This window comes from Aplidium turbinatum, chromosome 4 (assembly GCF_918807975.1).
Source record: "Aplidium turbinatum chromosome 4, kaAplTurb1.1, whole genome shotgun sequence".
Lineage (NCBI taxonomy): Eukaryota > Metazoa > Chordata > Ascidiacea > Aplousobranchia > Polyclinidae > Aplidium > Aplidium turbinatum.
Window position 1 is genome coordinate 30,160,361 of NC_137475.1, and position 26,603 is coordinate 30,186,963.

At 37.5% G+C, this 26,603-nt stretch overlaps 1 protein-coding gene across 1 annotated transcript in view; it reads right to left on the reverse strand.

The window, feature by feature from the left end:
* Positions 1-1,143: 1,143 nt before the first annotated feature.
* The window catches only part of LOC145769052 (C-Maf-inducing protein-like), a 31,870-nt gene continuing 6,410 nt past the window's right edge, over positions 1,144-26,603 (reverse strand). Inside the window, exons 6-20 of the mRNA XM_082580648.1 lie at positions 24,743-24,832; positions 24,283-24,327; positions 23,908-23,970; positions 19,740-19,820; positions 17,690-17,898; positions 16,873-17,099; positions 14,278-14,407; positions 13,151-13,216; positions 12,284-12,310; positions 10,321-10,477; positions 9,372-9,497; positions 8,810-8,989; positions 6,091-6,237; positions 5,378-5,480; positions 1,144-5,194 (exon numbers count right to left, since the gene is read on the reverse strand). Coding sequence (XP_082436774.1) covers positions 5,061-5,194; positions 5,378-5,480; positions 6,091-6,237; positions 8,810-8,989; positions 9,372-9,497; positions 10,321-10,477; positions 12,284-12,310; positions 13,151-13,216; positions 14,278-14,407; positions 16,873-17,099; positions 17,690-17,898; positions 19,740-19,820; positions 23,908-23,970; positions 24,283-24,327; positions 24,743-24,832 — 1,785 coding nt within the window. The 3' untranslated portion in view covers positions 1,144-5,060. The remainder of the gene's footprint in view (positions 5,195-5,377; positions 5,481-6,090; positions 6,238-8,809; positions 8,990-9,371; positions 9,498-10,320; positions 10,478-12,283; positions 12,311-13,150; positions 13,217-14,277; positions 14,408-16,872; positions 17,100-17,689; positions 17,899-19,739; positions 19,821-23,907; positions 23,971-24,282; positions 24,328-24,742; positions 24,833-26,603) is intronic.

Below are 26,603 nucleotides of genomic sequence, written 5' to 3' on the forward strand. Positions count from 1 at the left end.
GAAGCAGTGCTGTGTTAAGCGGGGGGACAAAGGAAGCCCGAGCCCGTCATCTTTGAGAGCCAACAGATAATAGCGTTTTGCGTTTTGGTAACAATCATTTTTACAGTAGGCTATTGCTGTGCATTTGTACCACCACCTAGTGTGTTGATAGCCTATTGTATTTTCAACCTTGTTTCAGCATACATGTTCTTTGCTCTCAGCACTCTCTGGTATCCTCTTCGATCGGCGGTGTTAGAAGTGTAGTTTGGTTAATGCTTTTTTTCGTCAATTTATTTGGTGCAGGGTCAATTATAGTTGTGGTCTAATATTTAGGCTATTGATGACTCAGACTTTTCAAAAAGAGTTACTTCGAATCAAATAATCACTTTGCCTTCAATTGATTGCGACTCGCTTTAGTTTTTTTTAGTAGTTTGCGATCACCGAAACAGAGATCTTGTTGTCATGTCTCAAACTGATTCAGACGATGATACTTCTGTAACTGTTCGATAAAAAGTGACGTATTATTGCGTGGTAAACAAACGTGCCGACCAGCAAGCCACGCCATCTCACCACGCAGAAGTCTGTAGGTTAACGTAAGTGGTAGACTAAGTATAGGCTATTTACAAAAACAAGTGTCATTACAGTATTTTTGAAAACTCTTGCATTAATGCACAAGATGTATATGGAAGTACTCAAACGAAGATTATAGTTCATGTGCCGGCTCTAAAAGTCCAATGCGCGAAGGCAAAGATAACATAAAAAAGCTGGCCAGTGATGATGGAGAAATTCGACGCCTGTTGGAGCTCAATACATTTATATAATTATAAAATTCTTTAACGAGTAATATCCGTCTGCAACAATATTTTGAATCAACTTTTAGAATTCAATGAAGTCGGCATAAAGTCAATGGGCCGACCAAACGAAACGCGACCAGCGTTTTCAACACCTCACACTGAGGTTGCAGCGGACATGATTCCTAACCACTTGCGAGCAATGTAGGTCTATCTGTGTTTTTCAGAATCTTGCATAGTACATTAGAGTCGCATTAAAGACTATTTTTGATTCTAAAATCTGAGTTAAAGACTGATAGAGATCCACTTCCACGAGTTCCCTTCTGTGAGCAACTATTTATCAGCTAACCAGACAATTGAACACAACCGGAAATCGTATGTCCAAGTTTCGATAAATTTATTTTAATTACACGTTTAATTCTTTGCACATCATGCATTGCAATACAGTTACACTGATCTCGTAAATACAGAACCAAAACAGCAGTTCATTCTCACATACTGAAAAAAATATTTTTGTTTTGTTGCTGGTAAATTGTGCCATAACGCGCAATAGGCTACAGCCAATAGCAGCCCAGCATTGGCAGTCAGACCTATAAACAGACAAATTCTTGGGTACTGGAAGCAATCATGCAACATAAAGTGCATAAAAAATCAATCGGTCACATTTGAAACATCTTCATACAGCTGATTAAACTGGTAAGATAACAGTACAACTAGATACAAACACAAGGTTGCTAATTTCAATCTAAGCTACTCCTTCCATAATTATCTTCAGAACATGCGCATTCACTAACCAGTATAACTTTCTTGTTTCATTATATTCAGTTACTTTATCGGCATAAGATGGTAATTTTGACCCTTGGCCAAGACGTGACACCTTCATACCGCTTTGGGAGGTCTGGTAGTGTCGCAAGCAATCAATAACGACGAGTGTGGTTTTGCCGGGAAAAGCAAGTTGTTAGAAAGTTTAGTGTGAGATGTATTCAAGATCAAAAGTTTTCATTTTTTTTCACCGAAGCACCAAAAAGTCTCAAACAGCTGTTATCCCCAAAGAGGATCATTGTAGTCTACATTGCTTCAACGTTTGGAGACGTTAAAACGAAGCGAAAAAAGGCAACAGCTGACTGGGATAAGATATGCTGTTACAAATGAGACTTGCGGGGGAGGGCGATAATCTTCACAACCGTTGATCGTCGTTGCCTTACATGCGGTTTGTGGTACCAAAGTAAAGCAAAAATCCCGAAAATGGATTTAGCTGCTCCATGCCAAACTCACATTAATCCATTTGTTAACAGAACAGACAGCTGGTGCAATAAACTCCAGGGTGGTTCGGGCGATAATAAAATTACGGTTATTCTGGCGCTTTTCTGGCAGACAACTGTGTACGATCGCTGTAAAAGAAAAAAATGGAATGTCACTGAATTACGGGACGACAATTTTAATAGACCAACAAGTCCATTTTTTACATTCATTTAACGTCTATAGTCGTTGAATCAATGTAAAAAGTGATAGATTTGTTGATTAGGAAATGTTGAAACCTCAAATCTTAGTGAAGCAGTTTTCCACTGCTCACTCAGTAAAACAGATCCCACATCGGTTACTCGCTGTGATAGGATAAACGCAGAACAAGAAAATGAAGTCCCATTTTCTGCTTAGTCATGCTGTCAGCATACACTGTGGAGTGTGGAACCAAAAATGTCTGTCACAGTTTAAAAACGAAGCGAAAAACACAACTTACATCAAAACAACCGTGTCGAATGTAAAGGCAACGTGCACACTGCACAATATGCAACCGATTGATACAAACAAATAAGACCTAAAACGGCAAAACAACTTTTTTAATTTGATATCGCACAGATCTAGGTTGAACTGAAAAATTCCGTAAGGCAATGGCAAGTGGCAAATGTAGGAGAACTATGCATTTTAATCATAGTAATAATGACAAAACTTGCTCGGAGCACACAGTAAAAAAAGAACAACAATAATACATCAGAGAATACCTTCTTTTTGCATGCAATTTCATTTCGAAGCTCATGCTACAGATCTCTGACTTTTTTTAACGACGTTCTTGTAAACGATTTGACGCGGAATAAAAGCGAAAAAGAACAATTTAACGATGAAAACAAAAAGCGAATACCACAACGTGACGTAACACTGTAAATAAATAATACGTCAATGATTGAAAGAAAGGCCCACATGCAGAAAACAATTAATTTAGCTGAATGACAAACTGACATTCAACGATAATGTTGCTTTTAAAACGCCGTCAGTTACAAAAATACTTTGCAAACTTGACACTAATCAAAGGTATCAGCCTTTTCTAAACTGATAAAAAACTGCAAAAGTAACAACGTTGTAGCAACGTGATGAAAAAAAATAATAATAACAGGTGGGAAAATGAAACCGCTCTTGTTACGTTGATTCAACGTCTGCTGATATTGAATCAATGTAAAACGATGGATTTTCCTAGCGGAGATAGCGTTTCTAATTTCAATACAGTAATACGTAATTAAACATCAACAGCTTTTCAACGATTTTACGTTGCGAAACACTAAACTGACGTAAGAAAGAAGTTGTCTTTGACCAACACTTTAAACTATTTAGTTCCAACCGTAGCGATCTATACATACATACAGGCCTTGCCAACGTGGACAATCTATATATCTTTAAAATGATAATTAAGAAAATACAAATTGCTACAATGCGACCACCGAATATCAAATCACTGTAAAACTCGTACTTTCACTTTAAAAAATGGCATTTTTTTCTGTTATCAGTGTTGCCAGATGCTCATCTAGTTCATTATTCATAAGAAGAGCACAAAGGTAGCTCAAAATCACACAAAATATACACAAAAACTATCTTTACTACTCAAATCATCAACTTGCACCAGCGATTCTGACTTGTCAAGGGTAGCAGGACGGCCACCAGTTAAATTTGGCATATTGGCATGGCCTGTATATATATGGGTCGTCATAGTTTTAACTTATTCCAACACCAAGCGACGACCATTGGAACGTGTATTTCCCTTTGAAGCTACACTGCTAAAGCCAACGAATCACAGTTTGCAATTGTGTGTAAGATGGGATTCAAATTTTTAATTACATGATTATCCACATGTTATACAACAGCATAGTTTTGACAACGTGCAAACTGGAGGCCTGACTGAAGGCCGATGTAATTTCGATTTTGAACTCTAAGCTAAATTTATTTTACATCCCTTTGAAATAATAGTTTAAAGAATCCAAATCGCCAAAGTGTGGTCACTGAATCTCAAATCACTGCAAAACTCCTAATTTTATGTTAAAAAAATGACAAATTTTTCCCAATTACCAGTGTTGTCTGACGCTTTTAGGATTTCCAGCAAAGTGCCAAAATCTAGTGCGTTATTTGAATGGTAATAGCACAAAAGCAACTCAAAATGGCACAAAATATACACAAAGAATATATTTATTAACTAATACTCAAACTATCAACTTATACCAGCGATTTTGGCTAATGACAGATCGGCCTTCAGTCAAATTTGAAGCTGCACGTTGTCATGGCCTGTGTATAAAGGTCGCCATGTACAACAGTTTCTGAATAAATCATTTTAAAGATTCCTCGAAATCCGGGAACCAAGAGACGTTAAATCGTATAGATAGATACTGTAGATAGTTAATTGACTTTTGCCTGAAAATATTTTCTTAGTAGGCAAAAGCTTAGGCGGTAACATTAGGAATTTCGGTAAATAACGTCCACTCAATGTTTGTGGGACGAGTTTGATCAAACGCTCTAAATTAAAGGAACTGTTCCGAAAACCACATAAAGAATAAAAAAACGAATCCCATAACGAGACTGCAATATATACAAAACAATGACACAAAAAAACTATGAAAAGACAGAGTTCTTTTCAAAGAAAAAAAGGACTTCCCACGTGAAAATTCAAAGTGTTTTCTCATATAAGTCTTGTTTTTGAGTTACACTGCAACTGCCCATCAGCACGTCAGTTGGCAGCATGTCCTAGATCCTGTGCTGCAGTTTTGTAGACATAAGTTTGGAAATGTAATAAATATTAAATACGTTGGCAGATATCGGCTCGTAAATACGTCATCACCGCTTCTCAGTTCGCAAAGGTTGCCCTTTTTACATCTTTTCAGTGTCGCCAGATGTTAAAACAACGTAAAGAGAATAACTTGCTAGCTCAGTTAGACATGAGCACAATCTTCTTTGTCGCAATTTTACGTCGCTTATACGACTTTTAAGATCAAATTAAGGCAAAAAGATAGTCGTTTGCAACAGGTTACAGTGTCATACATCTCCAAAAGCATCGGTATAAGACACCGAGTAATCCCTCAAGTTGGGCAAGTGTTCTTTTAGTCTCAGGAATGTGCTGGCTTGCAAGTCTGTGCTGCACAGGTTGAGCTCTTCAAGGCTGGGCATAGCTGTGGAAAAACAACACGAGATCAGCCCAAAAGCTAAAATGGTAAGAAAATCGTCACGAGTTTTATAAATAGGCATTTGCGATAAACAGCACTTCCTTAACTCCTTGTGTTTTTCTCAACAACGTGATCTATTTGATACCAACGTCTTCCGGTTGACTCAGAGAGCAATCGTGATGCACTAACCTTCGAGGCATTGTATGCCTTCGTCAGTGACATAGGTCTCGCACAAGTTGAGATATTGCAAATCCAAACTGTCGCAGAGAACGCGCAAGCCCTGGTCATCAAACTGAAAATGCAAAATTGATGAGTTGTCTTCAAAGTATGCCAGATGGAAAGAGGGAGCACTTTACGGCCTTTAAGTTACGACCGAGATGTGGGTCCACAAAACTGCATTGATGTCACCCCCACATTTGTATTACGTAAAATAGCCATAAATTGCAAAGTTTTGAGGGAAAAGTCCTTCAGATTTAAGTACTGTCATAGAGCTCTATCACATACAACTGGATGACAAAAAGTTTTACATTCAACCAAACTCTGTGGCCAACTGGAAATAGCACCATGGCCGAACCTCAAAAACTTCCAGACTTATATGAGGATTCGAAACTATTAAAAACAAAAGCAATCTGGGCATTCAACCCAAGATCAAAACACTGGGCATGAAACAAGTTCTCTTATACAATCTATTGATTGATAATAAGATTTTTGCAATCCACTTCAGAAGCTTAATTGACAGTCACTGATTGTATGAGTATTTTCTTTTTGTAATCGATTTCATTTGACAATTACAGCAATGATAGCTGCAATGACTAAGAAAATTTAAAAAGCTACCATTTCAATAGCTCAAGAATTGTATTTTCACAAGCAATAGGTTGCTCAAGAGCTTTGAAATAACTCACATTGGTGGCCCACAGGTTAAGATGCTTGAGATTGCGTAGCTCCGCAATGAGAGCACTGGACTGTGAAGTCACGTGTGTGCAAGACAGCGTGAGTGATTGCAGACTTTTGCATCCTCCGGTCCCAAGCAGTGTTTCCAAGTCGGCATCCTGTTTTTGAAATAGAGTCATGACATTTTGTTTCTAAAAATATTTCCACGTCAAATGAAGTTTAGCTGCTAATTAGCCCTTTTTAATAAATAACTCTACGTTGATTCAACGTGAAAAATTGTTAGGTCAAAGTGAAGTGTTTAAAACCAAACGATAAACATTAGCGCAAGGTTAACGAAGGATGATAGTTGTCTGAAAAAACGAAAAAGTCAAAAGGTGAAAATAGCATCAAGGAAGATGGCGACGGATTACGTCATAGTTGGTCAAATTGGCATAACTTTGCAAATCATAGCCGTAAATCACTTTCCAAATCGTAAGATTGTAACCCATAATTTAACTACAACCACTTGATGTAGTCTGAACCCACGTTACATAAGTTTGCCGTAATTTTGTTTACAAGAAAAGTGACCCACGAGACAATGGATCTCATGTTCAGGTATTCCACAACATTGCCATCACGATCTTTGTTATCCCACACAAAGACAGGTGCTAATGACTTGAGTATGGTTAGTGCAAAAGTTTGGATGGTTTGGTTTTTGAATTTTTATCCTCGGACTGGGCAAAGCCTTGATAAGTTAATCCTGGTAGTTTTGCAATCTTGTGGAGGTTTTTGACGCAGGGCCGGTTACCGAGATTGGTAGAGTGAAGTTTTCCAATTGTTGAAGTCTTGTTGCCTGGGTATTATTCCATCCATTAGATGCCGCTGAATGGAGAGCAGTCCGTAGAATGCGTTGCTCAAGAGTCGAACCAGCGCCGCTTGATATTGAAGCTTTTTCGTTCACGAAGTCACGCACTAACCAACTGAGCTATCGGGGCGGCTAGTGGTTTGATTTGAAAAGTGATTTGCAACCAGTTGATACAAAGGATTCGATGGAAGAAAATGAATTTCAAGTTAATGCGCTTATTTGTTTGGAAGATTCTTCAGCAACAACGTCTTATTTGGAAAAACTTCATTTTAAAAACACAAGTTTAGTGCAATCCATGTATAAGATTATACAATACATGCATTGTGTGCATGCATGTATTGTATGTAATGCATATTCATGATCGTAAGTCCGCATTTACACCGAAGTGGATAGCGAAACGCACACGCTCCTTGTTGTCTGCTAATAGCAGATCAGTATTGAGCTGAACGCGTTGAAAGTGATGTTAGAAGTTAATAACTGTAACGGCTTTTTCTGGCTGTTTGTCTGACGTTAAAAATAAAACGCTAAATGAATACAACAAAAATGGCCCTGCTTTTTCACAGAAGAGGCGTCTACTGGTGGCGTACCGTGACCACTTTGACAGGGTGTTCAGTGACGGCAAAGCAACAGCGGGGGGTCTGGGGGGGCTGCCCCAGAAAATTTTTAAAATTAACATTGAATTTGGTGCGTTCTGAGAGCATTTTCCGCACAAATTCTGAACATGAACAGAACTGACAAAAATAATGTTGTTGGAATGGAGAAGAATACAAAATAGATATTTATTTGACAGCGCCTATTGAATGAAAGACTTAATAATATCAAACATTAAGTTGCATTTCTAAAGTCACATACTTCAGTTCAGTTTTTATTTCCGACCATCAAAACGAACAATATTACTTGCCATAACACAGCAGGAGTCTGAAAAAACGCGAAAGTTAAAGCGTGCAACACCTTGTTGCACGGTTGCAACACCGAGAGAAATGTACATTGTACAAGCGAATTAAAAACAAACATGTGGTAAAAACGGATGTAGTCTAAACGCAGCTTTAGCCACTAGCCAATTTTTTTATTATCAGTACCGGTATCATTTTGTTCATTGGCTTCACATTTTAATTTATAGGCTATATTATATACCGTACCGGTGGTACACCCAAGAGGAAACAAACATAGGCAATAATTAATGTGAGACAAACCAGGAGACACAGAAAGCGACTTTGAGTCAGCTGGCACCTGTTACATAATTAAGGTGTTTCAGCAATAAGGTACAATACCAGTACCGGTAACATACAAACACTCTAATTACAAAACGATTAGATGTGTTGTTTTAGAATGGTGCATCAATGATATTGGCTGTTGCCATAAGCTTTGTTGCAGATTCAGACAAGCTAGTCCTAATTTACTGGCACTTGGTGCATAAAAAACACTTTATCTTATCTTGTTTCCAACTCTGATCACCTCAAACTCTAATCCAACAAGCTAAAACTTGCTATTGCCTGGGATTCCCCCAATGACGCGCCAAGGTGTGCAGATCAGCAAGTGCACAGCCTGGCTGACCTAAAACCATTGCTGTTTTCGCTGCCTTGTGGCGTCATTTTTCTTAATTGTTTATTTTAAATAGCACTCGCCAAGCTGTCAGTGCACACCCAGCTTAAAGGTAATGACCGAAAAAAATTAAAGGCAATGACCTCAAACGTTGGAGTATTAAAATTAGAAGGGGTCGAGTTTTGCAATTGAAAAGAAAGCAATCAGCATGCAGCAAGATGTTAGAATATCATGAAAGTAAAGAACATCGACAACCGATGGAAATTTTCTTTTTTTCTGGATTTCTTGGGGTGTTCAGTGCACACCTTGAACACCCTGAATATACGCCACTGGCGTCTACTTACAGTGGAATTCGGTGAGAGAGTGAATTCTGTGGGTCCTTGACAATTGATGAGAGATTCGAGTAAAGTTTTTACTTGATCGTACGCCGCTCTACCAGCGGGGGTGCATCGCAGGGCTGAAACCACTTGCAGCTGACTTTGCTCGTCCGTAAGAATTCCCATATCAAGCATGCTTCGGAGAACCTGATAGAGAACGAAGATGACACTTCACCACGATAGAGTTGTTGTTACAAGATTGTTGTCTATGTCTGAACCAAAGATGGAGAATGAACACTTTGAGCAAGATTTTAAATTTCAAAAAAAAAATTGATGCAGTATCTACCAAAGGAAAAAACTTACTGAAAAAAACTTGAATTAAAAAAACGCGTAAAAACTACGTTTAAAATTTATTTCATTTGCATTTCCATCATTAGATATCATATTGGACGTTTTTTCAACAAGGTTTCAAAAATCAATGGCTTCAATGCGGCTTAAGTCAGTCTCAAGTAGCATTCAATTTTTCAAGTTTCAACCAGTGAAGAAAAATGGCATTTGCTTCAAATCGACTTTTTCTATGAGCACTTACTGATATCATGACGGTGTTTTCTCTCAATGCGAGCATGACCACCACTTGCAAGTGACGTTCCGCTATGGTGGTTAGAAATTTTTTCAGTTGTCCTGTTTGCACATCCGGGTTCAAAAGAGCTTCCATCTTCAAAACAGTTACGTTTAATAAACGTAAAAATAAATTTAGTCACGTCAGAAGGACGGAAAAAATTTGAAGTGATATTCTTTTTGAATTTAGAAACGAGTTTGCAGTTTAAAGTGTATAAAACATTCAAAATTTATTTTAAAATAAAACGCATGCCACACAAAAAGTAACCTTCGAAAGGTGGGTGAGACCAAACATAAAAAATACAATTCAGGTTAGGAACCATTCACTGATAGACTGCGCTTCCAGACTATGAATGTGTCTTCTTTTCAATTCAGTATTGTTAACTTTCCTACTTGTTTGGAAGGAAGTCTGTCAGTTGTTGAGTGACGGGACGCAGATTCAAAATGATTAATTCTTATAATCTGGTCTTGCGTCAACGCCACGTAATAAAGGCTATCACAAAAATAAAGGAGAAACCAGCGTGTTACCTCCAACGCTTTTGTTATTATAAATAAACCATGAAGAAAAGCGAGCAAATTCGTCTTTGATAACCTATTGAGTGAAGCTTTCCTGATACAAGGTTTGGGTTAACTTGAGATGAAAATTACAAACTGCTGGAATACGAGGAGAGGTTACTAGGATATGATATTCGTTGTACTCATGAAATAAATAATTGATAAGCTCGTTCCGACAGTAAGTCGACTTGATGCTTATGGTTACTTCTTGCTTTCCAGTAATCTTAAAGCTTCGCAAAAAAAAAAAACAGAACTCCGCATGACCCAAGACCTATACAGCAATTGATGGTGGTTGGTTGTAAAACTTTTGAAATTTTGAAATGAAATTTTTGTCAGTACAAAACTGATATAAAATTGAAACCAACCATCTTGGTGAATAGTTTCCCTTCGTCTTCACATGCTGAGCCGTCAGGACTGTACACCTGAAGCCATCCATCCTTTCCACCACGAGAATACAAAAGACAACGGACCACGCTGCCACGAGGATCATCTGCCAACTGCTCTATCACAGGATACATAAGCCTTCGTGGAAAGCAAATTTAAATAGTTAGTTCTACGCCTATTAACATTGATCAAATGACAAAGTCAATCTTAATAGAAAATTTTAAGACTTCAGGTCAACAAAGTAGCTTGTAGAAATTTGTAAATTTTCTGGCTCCGACTATAAATAACACTCCCTATTATTATGGTCCTTAAATACTTTTCATTCTCTTTTGAAGCGTATAATTAAGTGTCGTTCATTCTGTTTCTCAACAAAAAGATCAATATTTACATCGATACAAAGATCACTTCGAGCCATAATGAAGACGTTTGACTCTTGTCGCTTAAATGTCTCATTCAAAAAAAGCTTTTATGTCACATGACCGCAATTACTTCACTGCTGACTGCAGGAACTGTCAGTCAAAACGAAACAATTCCAAAGCAACTTAAAAATAGATCTGGTATGAAACGTTGTCCCTTGGGCCTTGTTAGTTCTCAGGTAGAAAAGATTTAAATCGCTTCAACCTCACCTGACGTCGATACGATGCAAAAATGGCCACATTGGTCAGTTGATTTAGTGAGTCAAAAGACTACGATATTCGCTGAGGCAGTTTTCACTTCCAGGAAATTGCGAATGCGAATAACAATTCATTATCAGCGCTTTTTTGAATAATGTATCGAGAAAACTGCAGTACTTTGAATAATTTATAAAACTTTAGAAATTCAATAACACGCCATGGCATCAAAGGCTTTGCTTAACAAAGTCAGGAATGGCTTCCATTTTTGATGCGCAAAAGCAAAATGGCTCAAGCTGACAGGTTGTTAATAGCTACAATTGAGGGGTTAATGGTTTTCTTACCTTATCAATGCAAAACTGACATTATCGCATCAAAACGTGCAGATTGTGTTTGCATGTATTGTATAGCTTCAGTGCAATAAAAAGCGATTTTTAGTCTAATTATTAAATATACACCCAGCACAGACTCATCCAATTCTTATACCCAACACTTTGTTGCTACTAGGTTGTAAAAAACGGTACAAGGTGTGCATGGCCTTGTGGGCAACTCCGCTCTACTAACTTTTATTGACCAGGAGATATACTGATACTGTGTAAATTGCATTTTGCTAAAAATGAACCAAGGTTTTGATACACTGAGGGGATCAAAATCAAAAACGAGTATTTTGAACAAATTTACAATGCAAAATTCTACAGTGATATGACTTCCGGTCGACAATAAATATACTGTATGTACCGTCGTGCAGTCTTGCGTGTATTTCATAACCTTTATTAAACAATGAAAGCATGCGTGGCACGAAACAATAGTTTCCGTGCACTCGTTGCATAATTTCAACTGGAGTGAGTATTGAATTTTCATTTCCTTTGTGTCAGCGGAAGTGACGTGACGGCAAGCGGCCAAAAATGTACTTGATTCATAAAATTGACTGTGCAAAAGTTATGAAATTCTATTAGCAAGTTATGTTAGAAAAATGTCAAGGGAATTTTCATAAAAAATTGAAAAAACAAATATTAGAAAATTAATGCATGTGCAAACGTTTTTGTAAGTGCAAAACTTAAAACTTAATTTCCGGTTAATTTAAGTGATTTTGCACAATCGCTTAATTGGCACTTGCAACACGCAGTATATTTCAAAATCAAGGTTTTATCGCTAAAGCCTTGTCAAACTTTACACAAACACAAGGGTCAAAGCTGAAGCAAGATCAGGATATAACAAAATCAAGGCACAAATTTATCACATCAAGTACCGAATTTGGAATGGTTTAAGATCAAATTAATTTTTTATTAATTATTCGCCTATGTGGGCAAGACAAACGTTAAAAACCACTTACCGGGTAAACTGGATGTTGTCCATCGCCCTGTAGTACAAAAATGTCCATAAGATTTTGACAAAAATAACTACACAAGAAATTTAGTTTGCTTTGCAATTCAAAATTTTCCTTTCTTTCTTTCCAAAAATAGATATAAACTTCTACACACTCAGTGAGTCCGGCATGATTAATTGAAGTAACTATACGATCGCAACATTTCAGAAGTGCAAACTAATATGGATTTTTTAAACTAAGTTTGAATTTTCAATCCTTCATATGCGTATGGGCAATAGCAAATGACAGGTGACTTTCGAGCAACAGCCAGTGCCACTCAGGCTGTAAGCACAATTCCCGTTGCTACCACTAATTCCAATTGACAGATTTATCAGATGTGGTTTCTCACATACTGCAGTGGAATTGCATAACCTAAACATGAATGACTTGCAACCCAAGTGACCTGTAAACCTCAGTTCGATACCTCCTCGTGTTATCTCAAATGTTCAATGTAAAAAATTAATTTTGTTTAACTGAGATTTCAGCTACCATCGAGGCATAAAATGTCTGGCAATACTGCAAAGTTATTCTTAAAACTCTTGTATTGCACAGGTTTGAAAGCATTGCATAGGTTAGAAGTGTTGAAGATCATTATCATCAGTTCCTTCCTCAGTTGTAACTAGATGTTTGTGATATTTTAACAAAAGTAAAGCAAAGTAACCCTTCACAAAATTTCTGTTTCCTTTTAAAAACATCAGTTCAGCTAATAATATTGTGACTTTTTAATAAGTAAAAAGAGTGGGTTGCTTTGGTGGTGGTAGTTGCTTTGGTAGTGCTCCAAAATGAACTTTTAATGTGACCGAATATAGGATTAAATATAAACACGTTTCTTACTCGTTGGGGAAGGGTAAAGGTTGAAGAATATCAGCCAATCCAGAACACCAATCGGAAATCTTTGATCTGAGGAGAAAGGCCATGTTGAATCACTCTTTTCAATTGATTGCATTAGTACCCAATGCCTGCTCTCACCACGTGTCGATAAAGTCGTCAAAGAGTTTGCCAATACGTATACAAAATCTACACAAGACACGGCTGACTGCTAGAGGGCAAATTGTGACAATAGGCCAGCCATAATATGATTTGGTAGTGTTTGAGCAAGTCACTATTAATTTATACGTAATTTCGACATCTCTATGTAAAGAATCGATGCGAAAATCAATAAGGAGGAACACTACTGTAAAAAGACGAGTTGAAAAAATCTGCAAAACTTTTTCGATTCAAGACAAATAAAAGATTTGTCGAAAATATGACTTGAAAATAATTCAAGAATAAACATAGTTATACAATACTGCCAACGTCTTAGTTAAACAATCGATGCTGAAAAGCAGAATAAAGATTTTATTTTGCATGACTATTGACTGAAAACACTTTTCCACCATGCATTTTGCAAGCAGCTGGGCCGCCAAAAACTGACGAAAACGAACCAATTATGCCGTTCGAACGTTGGTCTATATTGAAAATGTGTAAAGAAAATTACGTTGATCAAATTTAAAACAACCAAATTAAGTGTTACGTCACTGCAATTACAAGAAGACTGTGATAGCTCCTTCAAGCAGACATGCTGCAAAAATCAATCATCACCAAGAGTGAACAGCCAGATACCGAGTTGAAGACATTACGCCATTAATATGTCTATTTTACGTTGGTAGATAAAAAAAATTTGTAATCTAAACCAAATCAAAACCATCTTAGCAATCACAAGTTGTTTTAATATCGCTTCAATGTCTGGTGTTATTTAAGGCAATGTTAAAAGAACAACTTGTATTTACCGAGATAGTGCTGATTAAAGCCTGGAAAAACATAAGACAACCTTTTAAAAGGTGAAAAGCACGCAGCTGTGTCATGGTAAGACGCTTCATGATATGCTTGAAGGAGGGCACAAAGATTGGCTCCCTTGCCTTTAAATCCGTTTAATTCAATCTTCAGCCCATGTGGAATAGGCAGGATAAAAACAAACTTACGTCTCTTTCAAAACTTCAACGAATGTGGACATGGTCTCTAGTTGTTCTGCTGTCAGTCCCGGGGGTTCTTCCTCGCATATGGACAAATGCTTGTTTGATTGCAAATAAGTTTCTGTCAAGTTAGGATCGCCTGAAAAGATTTTGTTAACAAACTATGATTTTGTTGTGAGGAAATTTGATTGTATCAAAAACATGACAAATAATAATTTGGTTGTATCAAGGTTGGCTTCCAGATGGTTACCTGTTTGCCTGCCCTCGTACGCGACAGCAGCGTTAAAACCGCTTGCATGACAAAGCTCTGACAGCATTATAAAGCTACTCACTGCGCTAGGACCCAATATTACTCAATCATATTAGTATTATCACACACACTACTGTGTAGCAGGTGACATTTAACACAGTGACCCTGATCGGCTTTAGGGTTAGTGGTTTTCAAAGTAAGTTTGGGTGCAAACGCTAAATTTGATTTCGGTAAACTTAAACTGATGATTGTTTGTTGCATCGTTTGAGATCAAAGGAAGACGTCGTATAATATTAATATGGCTCCCACAAATTGGTACAGAAAATTCCTGATCGGATTTTCAAAAAATGTCCTTAGGCCAGTCTCATGTGCTTTGGCCCTAAAATAGTCAACAACGCTCCAAGTCGAGAAGCACTGATGCAAATAAATATACTGTAATTGAATTCCTGCTTCTTTAGCACCCAGATATCAGAAACGGAAACGCGTAAAATGAGCTGCACAAGCTAACGTCCAAAGCAAGAGATAAAATAACAATCTCATGGAAGAAAACTGCTTAAAAAAGTATAACTTGAAGAGGGTGTTGCATGTGTGTCGCATGAGAAGCAGTGATATGACTTACTATGTTATCAAATAAAAAAGCAGTTGCTTTATGGGAAAAAATTATCATTCAAACTCAGAATAATGCAGTAGAAAAATAACAACAAAAAGTTTTTGTGTGTAGGAAAATTACTCTAAAAATAGAAAAACGAACTTATCTACCACAGTCTACACTTGCAAATGATGTTTAGTCATGGTGTCCTTTTCTCCTAACTTCAAACAGCTAAGGCTAAGCTATATTTCCCCTTGAAAGGCAATCATGCTGAGATTGAGAACTGTATGTAATTGTAATGTAGGATAAGTGATAAGTCCAGTTCAACTGCGGTTTCTGTTTAACGGTAAACAACCTTACGTAGAAAGTTGAAATAAAACAAACAATAGTGGTACATTACATAACGGATTTTGCTGTCTGGGATCGTTACATAAAAGAAAAGTAAGAGGTCCAAACAGCACTACCTCCAAGCTTAATACGTCCACCATCAAATTTAAATATACTGTACCGTAGCTTAAAATCTATATATGCCAACTTGACTGAAAAACTGAAAGAAATTGGCAGGTTTGATGATTAACACCAGTGTAGTGCTGTTCTGAGTAAGCGATAGAAATAAAACCAAAAACAACAAAACAAATGACGTCAGCAATCTAAAAACTTGAAAAATCTAAAACGACCAATTGCATGCAAAAGTCGATGGCAGCCACTTGATAAAAAATGCGCCAGAAACTACACCTTAAACTAAGGGTATCCAAGTTATCCAACCCGAGAAAAATTTCCTCAGGGGTAAATTTCATCTATCAAGGGAGGTAAATTGCTTAATGCATACCTAAGTTCTGATAATAAAAAAGCAAGCAAGGATGAGTTTGTTTTAAAATCTTCAGCAAGGGGTGTGCGAGAGAGAAAAGGTTGAAACTCACTGCCGTTTAAATCATTTATTGAGAATTTTGTCTATACTTTCCTGTATCTAATTATCAAACTTAAAAAAAACTCGTCAATAACTTATAGAAAACATTTTTATAGCTGTGTCAAACTGTTGACACCACAAAGGCATAAAAAAATGGCCACAAGCCAAAAGTCCACAACGTTTTGAACTTTGAATGAAAATACATATTTATTGTGAAATGACAGCTTATTTTCTCACGCCTTTCATAGTTAAAATTTGCCAACAATCAATTTAAAAACAACAGGAAAAACGTAATTTATTTAACTTGCGTTATAAAACCAAAGTCCACGCCACTCACAAGCTCAAAGACCGGAAAAAGGCTGAGAAACACGACCCCTGCCAATGCTATCGCTAAAATATTTTGAGTCAGGGACCAATACTAAAAATACCAACAACACAGCCACTTCAAACATGAAACCGCTCGTCAAAGTTGCCAAAATTTAAAGTCAATAGTAAATCTAAACTGGTCAATCCTATTGCGATGTTTGATTCAGTCAGTCAAGCAAGTTCACACATTACACAACACAAGAGAGAAAGAGAGAAAAGAGGTGATATCATGTACACCTACAGTAGATTCTTTTATTCTGATTCAGTGAAAACTGTAACTATTAAAAACATAAACTCTGGAAATTAAATGATAAGCAAAAGCAATGTTAATTCTAAGAGGCTGCATGTCCTTGGTGGCTGGGTGCCCTTGTTAACATTAAGAGGCTGGGTGTAAACTTCCCAAACTGACTCAAGTATTTCAAATAATATCATCATGAAAATACATGTCCTTACAACGGCGTACATGAGAGACGGTCGTGTGTAATCAATTACCTCTCTGCTGAGCGTCTGTATTTAGAATTTTGTTCTCTTCGTTCACTTCATTCAGCTGTTTCTTTTCATCTAAAATATCCTGGTTCGCATTCTTCATGTTCTTAGAGTCGTTAGGGTGGTTGATGTGGCGACAGTTGTTCAACATTGTGTTCTTGCCGTTCCCTGCCTTGGGTGGGAAGCCAACTCGAGACCTTCTGTACTTGGCTGGATAACCATGCTTTTTGTTGCTGCGATAAATAACCAGCCGTCATTTAAACAACTACAATTACATTTATTTAACGTCAAATATCAAAGTGGCAGGTGTATTTTATGGATCTAATAATTTTAAACAGAGTTAACTTTACACGCATAAAAGAAATTATATAACAAACGCGAGGTATAGCCTACGAAGATAGCCGTTTGTCCTACTTCGATATCAACGTAAAACGCCATGAAAAAAAAAGTTAGCTAGAAAATAGAAACCTCTTGACCACAGGGAGCGCCATTCACAAAAACAGCTAAAGAGCTGTAAATGATCTATGATACTACCATATGATATGTAGACTACCACGCCAGCAGCCTATTTTTAAACTTAAAAAAATGCTGTTCAAATCCTCTTAACATAATCCCATAACAATTCAAACGACAGTATTAATAACATTTAAACAGCGCTATGCCTAGCTATAGCAATAGCTATGCTTATAGGAGTTCTAAATGACGACGGTAAATAAGTATTTACAGTATAATGGAAATGAATAACGTAATACGTAGGTTTTTATGTAAACAATAAGTTTTTTTTTATTATGAACATTTAAAAAAATAATCCCGTGTCACTTACTCAATCTTGCCAGTAGACACACATTGGTAGATGGCCGAGTTACAAACGCTTATTAAGTTACTAAGAATTCGTTTGTGTGGGCATTCGCTTAATGCTCCATGCATCGTGTGTACAAATGCTCGCACTGCCTCAATGCCGTTGTTTTGTGACCTCAAAGCTTGGATATACTCCATCACGAAAGTTCGTCTCCAAGTTGCTTTACCAAAATCCTGAAACGCAGAAAAACATCAGTGTTCGATGATAGATGTTGACGTAATTTTCGTCTTGACGCTGAATGGGTGTAATTTGGCTGGTGTGATATTACGGGCACGTGGCATGAGTAAATTAAATGACAAATCAACACAATGGCTGTCGAACAACACAATAACCCTGTGCTGTTTAACAACTGTATGACTAATAATAAACACTTTTTGAAACGCATGTGAAAATTTGGCATTAGAGGTATGACAACACAGGCAGTAATTGCTTTCACAAAGCCATGCGCTGCTTTACCAGATAGTTGAAAGGAAGTGGTCTTACTAAAAATATCCTATGCACGTCAAACAATGAAATGGCATTGCATCACAAAACACGAAAGCTTGCAGCCTGCTACAAAGTAAATATGGTTCAAAAAGGTTGAGTGTGCTAAGACTATCCAAGGTTCAGTATTGGGATTTGCAACAAGCTTGAAGTTATTCTAAGCTTGGTTAACAATATTCTTTTTTCAAGCCTGCGTAACTTAATGGATTTTATGGCCACTTAATTTATCCACTTAACTACTTAATATCAAACAAGTAAATTTGGTTATTAACCTTTTTAAATCGAACTATTTTCACAATCATACAAATTACTACGCCAAGCCTAGCATTTTAACAGGTGCAGTTGCAAAAAGTAATCCAGCACTGCGGCCTTGATGTAGGTAGGGAATATTCGTAAACTCAGTATCATGTTAGTACGAATGTGGTACGTGACCAATATTATACCAAGGTTGACGGCTGATATTGGCACAAAATGCTGTATAAAAGCAGCGCATTGAACATAAGTAGTGATAAACAATGAAATTGTATTCTAGCAAGGAAGATGAAAAACAGTATAGCCTAGCTGTTGAAATGCTTGCTAAACCATAAAGTCAGCTTCGGTATTCTGTTCTTTTTATAGCTACAAAATGCCCTGAGGTTGATGATGCAAACCGAAATAATAAAACTGGATATCAGAAAGGAATGATGAGATAAAATTTTGTAATGAGTAAATTTTGAGTGATGAATTTTTTGGGAACATTTATCAAACTTATCCTTGAAGTTATAGTGATGCATTATAAGTTATTTTTATTGTTGCTTTTTTTTTAAAGTTTTTACAGCTGCTGTCCATTAATTTTTACATATTACACTTCACTTTGATTTGATTTGAAATGTAAACAAGAATTTGGATATTTCTCTTTTCAATCATTCGCCATGAATTTTTCGCCATTAAAATTTTTGAAAACTCGCTGTATGGTTAAGCCCTTGCTCCTTTGAAAGAAGGTCTCACATATCGCCTAAAAAATGAATACCACCGTTTTTTACGTTTCCCGGTAATCCAAATCTGAATGAAAAACTTAATTACTGAGTCATCTTTTGCTGAAAGTTAGTATTTACTGAACTTCTGATGACGTTGTTGCTGCAGTTGTTTGTTACTTAAAAAACTTCGAAAATGATTGCAAACAGAATCAACAGTAGAAAATAATAAAAACTACGAAAACTTAAACCATTGTTAACATCGCCATACATCAGATATCGAGTATGATGAAAAGCATTAAACATGAAATTGTGGAAGTGAAAAAGAATTCTAGAATCGAATGCTTAAACGCAACTTTTATAAATAACGAACCACGCAGACAGCTATTTTCCGCTGGGGTTAAACGAATAGTTTTAGTGCGGCATTGTAGTGTAAGATGCATTAAAAAACTTTGCAGTCACATCAACAAGGACTGTTACTGATCAACAATTATTGGAGCTACATTAACAATAATCTACAGTTACTTATTAACTTATCAACAATAATAATCTAGTGTTATAGTTACGAGGAAACTCACCACTGTACATTTGAGAACATGCTGAACGATTGGTGTGAACGTTTCGATGACGTGTATCGACCTGGGACATTGCCGACAGTGCTGACAAAATCAAATCAAAATTAATTGGCAATTAACCTATCAAAACAACAGACTTGTAGCATTCTACGTGTCTGCAAAGGGCCAGGTTACATAACTACCCTACACAACGGTATCTCCGTCTTTGTTTCTGCAACGTTGCAGCCTTACTGAGTAATAGAAAGTACGGTAATTGTTTCTGCCCGACGTTTCAATTAACAACTGGCATTAGGAGCAATATAGCAAATTAGTCATATAGCAAGATATCAGGACAATAGATGGACTAAAAAATTAACAACATGGACACCACGAGAAACCAAAAGAAAGAAAGGAAAACCAAAAGTAAGATGGAGGGACGACATTGACAAACAATGCAATACAACCAATTGGTACCAACTAGCACATAATCATGTAAATTGGCATGAAAAGGGGAAGGCTTACGCTCTGCAGTGGGCTCTCACAGGCTGAAAATGATGATGATGATGATTAGGAGCAATACTGAACCCAACTACGTAGCATAAATTTCCTCTTTTGGCAAATAAACAAAATTTGATGCAGAACACCCACTACAAGGACGTGGCTCGGAAATTCCAACATGTCAGCTATGCGGGATTGAAAACTAACAAAAAAATACACCATGTTGTGCATACACCAGCTGACTAGATTATCTTTTATTTTCATATTAAAGAAAGGCGTGGGGTCTTGATCATCGAGTCTTGACAATGAATGCTTGACATCTATGTTAGCTTGATGTGAAGTTCAGGTAAAATAATCCAGCTAAAGATATACCCTTGGATGCAAGGTAAAGCTGACACAGTCCAAAACAAAGTAGAAAAATCACAACATTTGCAACTAGAAACGTTTTCTTAACATACACGTTACTTTGACATGTGCTAAAGGGGTGTGTGACATTGCGTGAGGAACATTTATATTATATACGACGATACGTGTTTGAAACAATAAAAGCATGAATTAAGATATCTGAAAATCTTCATCAGAGTTTTTCATAGATCAGTGTTGCAGTGAACAGAGAATTGATTTTGTTGTATCAGGGCTAGTGCCTGGTGCCTGAAAATTCAAATCAAGAGAAACGAGACAAAAAAGAAAATCCTTGAAGTCACCGCCAAGCATGTGATTAAGTGCCTTCAGAATACAATCACTTGGTATCAAGAGGGGTCCACGTCTTTTAGGTGCTTCGCACCTAAATACCCAGACGACACAGTGTGCGCGCCTATTTGACCGGCGTCTAACTGTCTGCACCTAAAAAACGTGCTCCCTCAAAGAGTGTCTACCGACAATAACATTCATTAAGATCCAAGCAACTTCAAGAACATAACTTGTATCGTGAAAACGTAATGCTACACTTCAAAGAATAGAGTTCTGCTGCACGCTAACAAATGGAGTATCTTACCAAAATGTGATCAAATATTAACTCCACCTTGGTACTATCCCAAGCAGTTCTCATAGCTGCTTGTGAATGGTATGAGAAACAAGCTTTGAAAAGCATTTCAACAGGCTGCGTGGTGGAATAACTTTTGAAGTAAAAAGATGTGTTAAAAGTTACTTTGGTTGTTTGTTGAGCATTGGTAATTCAACAAGAAAATTGGAGCACAACGCAAATAAGACAATTTCGTTTTCGCACTAAAACAGAAAAATTTAACGAAATGGCAACATTCGCTGGTGAATTTTAAGGAAGATGTAAAAATTGTGCAAGTTTTTGAGCAATTACGTGGTCGAATTGTTTTTCATGAACGTACTTCAATTGGCTCATTGCAAATGAACCGTTTTCAGCCAATCTGTGATATGTTGTTTGAAAACGCACTGATCACATAATGCACTGATCACATAATACAACAAGACGTTGAATATTTGATAAAGTCTTGGCGGAGAGCCACTTAAATGTTGTTGAATGTTTAACTTACAAAATCTTCACAATTTTTAATCTTGAACATATTACTTTTGAAAACGCCGTGAGATGCAATTTCTGTGCAACCAGCATGTTGTATGGTGTTTTTTTTTCTTCAAGATAAAGACAGAGCACATAAAAGTTAACGTGTCCATCATCTATGCATTCATGCAATGTAAACATACGATTCGTCTGGACGTTAAATGATCTATTCTCCTTATCAAGATGGGCTGGTTATTCATTATGAACAAGCACATCATATGGCGGTGTAGCCATAAACAAGTTTATTTTCAATTGAGGACGGTCAGCAAAGCACAACAAGGTGCAAGTAAATGAAAATATCTTGTGAGATTTATAGTTGTGAGCTGATAGCATTCACTTGATTTTAAGAGTAACTGGTGACAACCTTAAAGTCTGTTTATTCGTATATTCCAAGTAAATGTTTCACATTCACCAGTAAAGGTCGAGTGCTTCAGAGTAAAAAATGCGAGTAGAAAATACTCAAAAAGTTAACCATTAGATTTGTTTATTTCTAATGAAAGTTGTTATCATGTTTCATAGAATTTTGACATTTCAGAGTATAGAGCAACTGCATTACGTGAAAATGCTCATGAAGCCGTCATAATGCTGTTGTCATGAACTCCATGTACAGTGGAAACGTGACGAAAAACTATCAAACTACCAGCAAATTTTTCTTCTGTACTGTAACTGTAATTTGGAAAATTCCTCTTTTTATAAAGGGGGGAAGATTTGTTTTCAACAGTGCGAAAAATGGAGGCAAACAAAGTCAGAAAAAAACTTCCACCCAGTAGAGCTGAGCCAGACCATGCATCCCATTAGAACCTTAAACAGCAACACCTAAAGGGGACATATCTATGATATAGCCTATCAAAAATATTAACACTTCGGTTAAAAAAGAGGCCTTTTCAAGCGATTGCAGATGAAAATGATTAAGGCCACCGTGAAGACTTTTCGTTTGCGTTGACATCTAAAGCGCTCTGTGCAAGAAAACGAAAACGCAAGTTTGTTGGTTCGTTGAGTCAGTCAGGGTCGACAGCCAGCAAGCTGACATGTTCAAAGCGGAAGCAGTCCGCTGAAGGCCTATAAAGGAAACTAACCACGTTATTTTTATATTGGATCGACAACAAAACACGCCTTAGGTCTAGTCAAGCTATTGTGTGGTTGAGGAACTTTGAAGAAAAATTTGAACTGGAAGCAAAATTGCACGTAAGAGTTTAGTCAAACAATGCAGTAGATTATGCTGACATTTGCAAATTTTACATGCATTCTCAACAACACGCTTCATGCATTCTCAACAACACACACATAGTAGCCTTAGCAGTCGACAAGAGAACCTTTAAAAGTGGATGAAATGGATAATGTACAGTATGCTTTAAATTTCTGATGGACTCAGCAAATTCTAGTGCTACAGTATGTAAATGAAGTAAAGCCTGTGGGAAGTTTGTTTACTGATTTTTTGAACAGCTAAAGACAAGTTGTGCTTCATTGATAGCGGTCAAAGCAAAATGGTAGCTTAAATATATGTAGTACAGATCAACTAGCAAGCTGATGAGCCAGCGATTGAATATGTCGTAGTTTTCCTGGTGAACAAGCCTACCAGTGATGCAAGACGGAGATAAATCACTGTTCTGCTTGTTGGCAATACGTTTTCATTGTGTATTGGCAGCAGCGCAATGCAACCAATAACAAGTCCGCCCCGATAGCTCTGTGGTACGTGAACGAAGAAACTTCAAGATCAAGCGGCGCTGGTTCGACTCTCGGGGTGTGCACTTGAGCAACGCATTCTAAGGACTGCTCTCCATTCAGCGGCACTTAATCTCGGTAACCAGCCTTGCGTCAAAAGCCTCTACAAGTAGGCTTTGCGAAATTACCAGGAAATAACATATGAAGGCTTTGTCAGGCCGAAGATAAAGATTTAAAACCAACCAACCAAACCAAGATTTTCAGCTTTTCCGTGTTGAAAACAGTTTTAAAGAAATCGTGGATAGTTGTGTTCAATATTGTGTAGTTGAAATAACAAAGGATTTCTTGAATTTGACAACTGTCTGCAAAACATCTTGTGAGTGGCGTAATCAACAGATTTAGTAAAGTACATTCCGTACTTTAAGCACAAAATGGAAAAAAAAACTCAAATGAAAAAATCAGCCAGACTACTGCTCTGTTTAAGGGAAATTTATCATTTACCTTTGTGAAAAAGTTGCAAATTTCCTGAGAAGGCTGTTGCTTTTCCAACAATGGTCCAAGTGCCTAGATAACAAGCTAACCGTCAGAGTGGCTACATCAGCAGGCAATAAAGCATTTACACACACTACAGTTGTTCATTCTAAAGCACAGTGAACATGTTGTCAGGGTGCTATCATTGAAATTCGCAGATGAAAGATGCGTCAGCATGGACGTCACACATCCGTCATAAATGAATTAGTCATCCAGAAAAACAAAAATGCATAACGCCCTCACGGACTACAACTTTCCTGCTGTACAAACTCGTTCTATATGAGCATAAACCATTTTTCATTTCAAATTAAGCTTATTTATAAAAACGCATGCTTGATATCTTACCATAATCAGGCTTTCATGAGAAATTTCATTCATTATCTTTGCTTTCTAAAAAAAAAGTCAGAGGCATATAAGAGGGTTAGGCCATTGAGTATTACAGCCGCGATACTTTTACAAGGCATTAAATGACTTAAGTAACACGGAAAGGGTCCAATGATCCATATCAAGCAAACACAGTTTATTTTAAACTAGATTCGAATAAAAATTACCCCAAAGGTTAAAATCTGGGACTGACTACAGCACTCCCAAAATGATAAACTTGTAGGCAAACAAGAAATATGAAAAACGTTTTCCTGATAGTGTATTTTTGGAGAGCTGTTTTTGAATTTGACAATCTTCAAGTGCTAATGGCACAAGTACAAAGTTTACCATGTACCTTTTTAATTCAAAAATCATTTGGCAATTAAAAAAATCACGTTACGATCATTACAAATAGCTTTAAATCTCAAAAATTTGTGCATACCTTTGCTAATAGTGACGATACTATGTCTAATAGTATTTTGTGCGTGTCGTCCACGTCTAAGCGGCATTCCAACGTTAGTTTGACAAGTTCCTATTTAAAACAAAAAATAGAGATGTACCGATACCAATATTTTGGCCGATACCGATCCCGATACCGATATCACTTTTTTAGGCCGATACCGATACTGATACCGATATTTTGGCCGATACTTTGGTGTTACAAAAAGAAGCAATTTTGGTATTTGCAAGGAATTATTATATATCAAATGCTAAGTTTTACCTTATTTGCATAAAACTATTAAAAAAAGCTTTCAATTGGCATAATTTATTAAAGATTCAAGAATCCAATCTCAATCACATTGTTGTGTCATAATAGTAGGTTTTAGTAATGAAAGGCCACCGTAATTGGGGTATAAGGGAAGAAACATTACCGTACATCATAATTGGGGTTTCTGAAAAAAAGTGTTTGCACAAACTCTCCAAATAGGCTATCATAATTGATAATAAGATGTAAAATGTAAACAAGTGATTTGTGTAGTCGTACAAAAACTATTCGACAAGTAATGTGTAACCTAAGGACGCTTGTCGTTTGGTTGAAAAGCTTTTGCCAGGCCAAGACTACCCAGATAGCAAAAATGCACAATTCTGCATCGCTCCCACCCGCCAAACGCTCAAAAAACCCGTGTAACTCGGCTGCCCCCAGCAAGCCGGCTCCATCAGTCGGCGATTCAACTTCCACCTTTAGCCGCAACAAACTCACCAAGCTCAAACAATGTCACGGCAGGATAAGTAGGCCCAAAAAGAAAGCAATGGGACCACGAATCCTCACCAAACCAATCAAAATGGTCCCGTTGCGCCCAAGTTGACAACCTCATTGCGAAGAAAGGAGCGTCCCCCCCCGGCCACCAGCACAAGGCTGAGCACTCACCAGCACAGCGAGCTGCCGCGACCTGCCAACCACAACGATGCAGCTTCCACACTAGCCATTTCAATTCTTGTCGATGTCAATTCTTACTACTACAAAACGGCAGCCGAGAAACATATAGTTGATTGGATGGTCTAAATGGCTAGCGTGGAAGCTACACCGTTATGGCCAGCGAATCGCAACAGCCCGCCGCACCAGTAAGCGCCCAGCCCCGTGCCGACAGCAGGGAAGGACACTCCCCCCCCCACAATGAGGTCGCCATAAGACCACTTATTGATTAGTTCAGCGAGGATTCGCAGTCCCACAGCCCCCACCTCGAGCCCACCCACTCCGCCACGACTTTGTTCCAAGCCTGATGAGTCCACCACAACGAAAAGTGGAAACCAAATCACAAACTGACAGAACCAGCCCACCAAAAACAACCAAGCCACACGGGTCCCTCAAACTTCCAGCAACGCAAAAACGATGCAAAACTACACATTCCGCCACCTGGGTAGTCTTGGCCTGGTTTTATCCTCTGCTGAGAGTAAAAAAGAAACACGAATGATAAATATTGGAGAAATTGAGTCTCCTTCACAACGTAAGAATCGAACAACGCAAAACTGCTGAAACAAAACGTTTTGTTTGAGTGAAAGAATCACTGTAAGCAAACAATGCCAAAAGGTGCGCGCATGAAGTCATGGGAGTGTGTGGGATCAAAAATTTGAACAGGTTGTTATTTTTCTACTTCAATGTGACGTTAGTTACCACTTTAAAAAAATCTATATATATAATATCTTTGCTTCTGCAGAAAATCCGCAGCAAACGCCTTTTTTTTACATGTTTAGTATCGGCCACAGTATCGGCCAAATTTTGCCGATACCGATGCCGATACCGATACTCAAAAAATGGCCGATATCACCGATACCGATGCCGATACCGATATATCGGTACATCT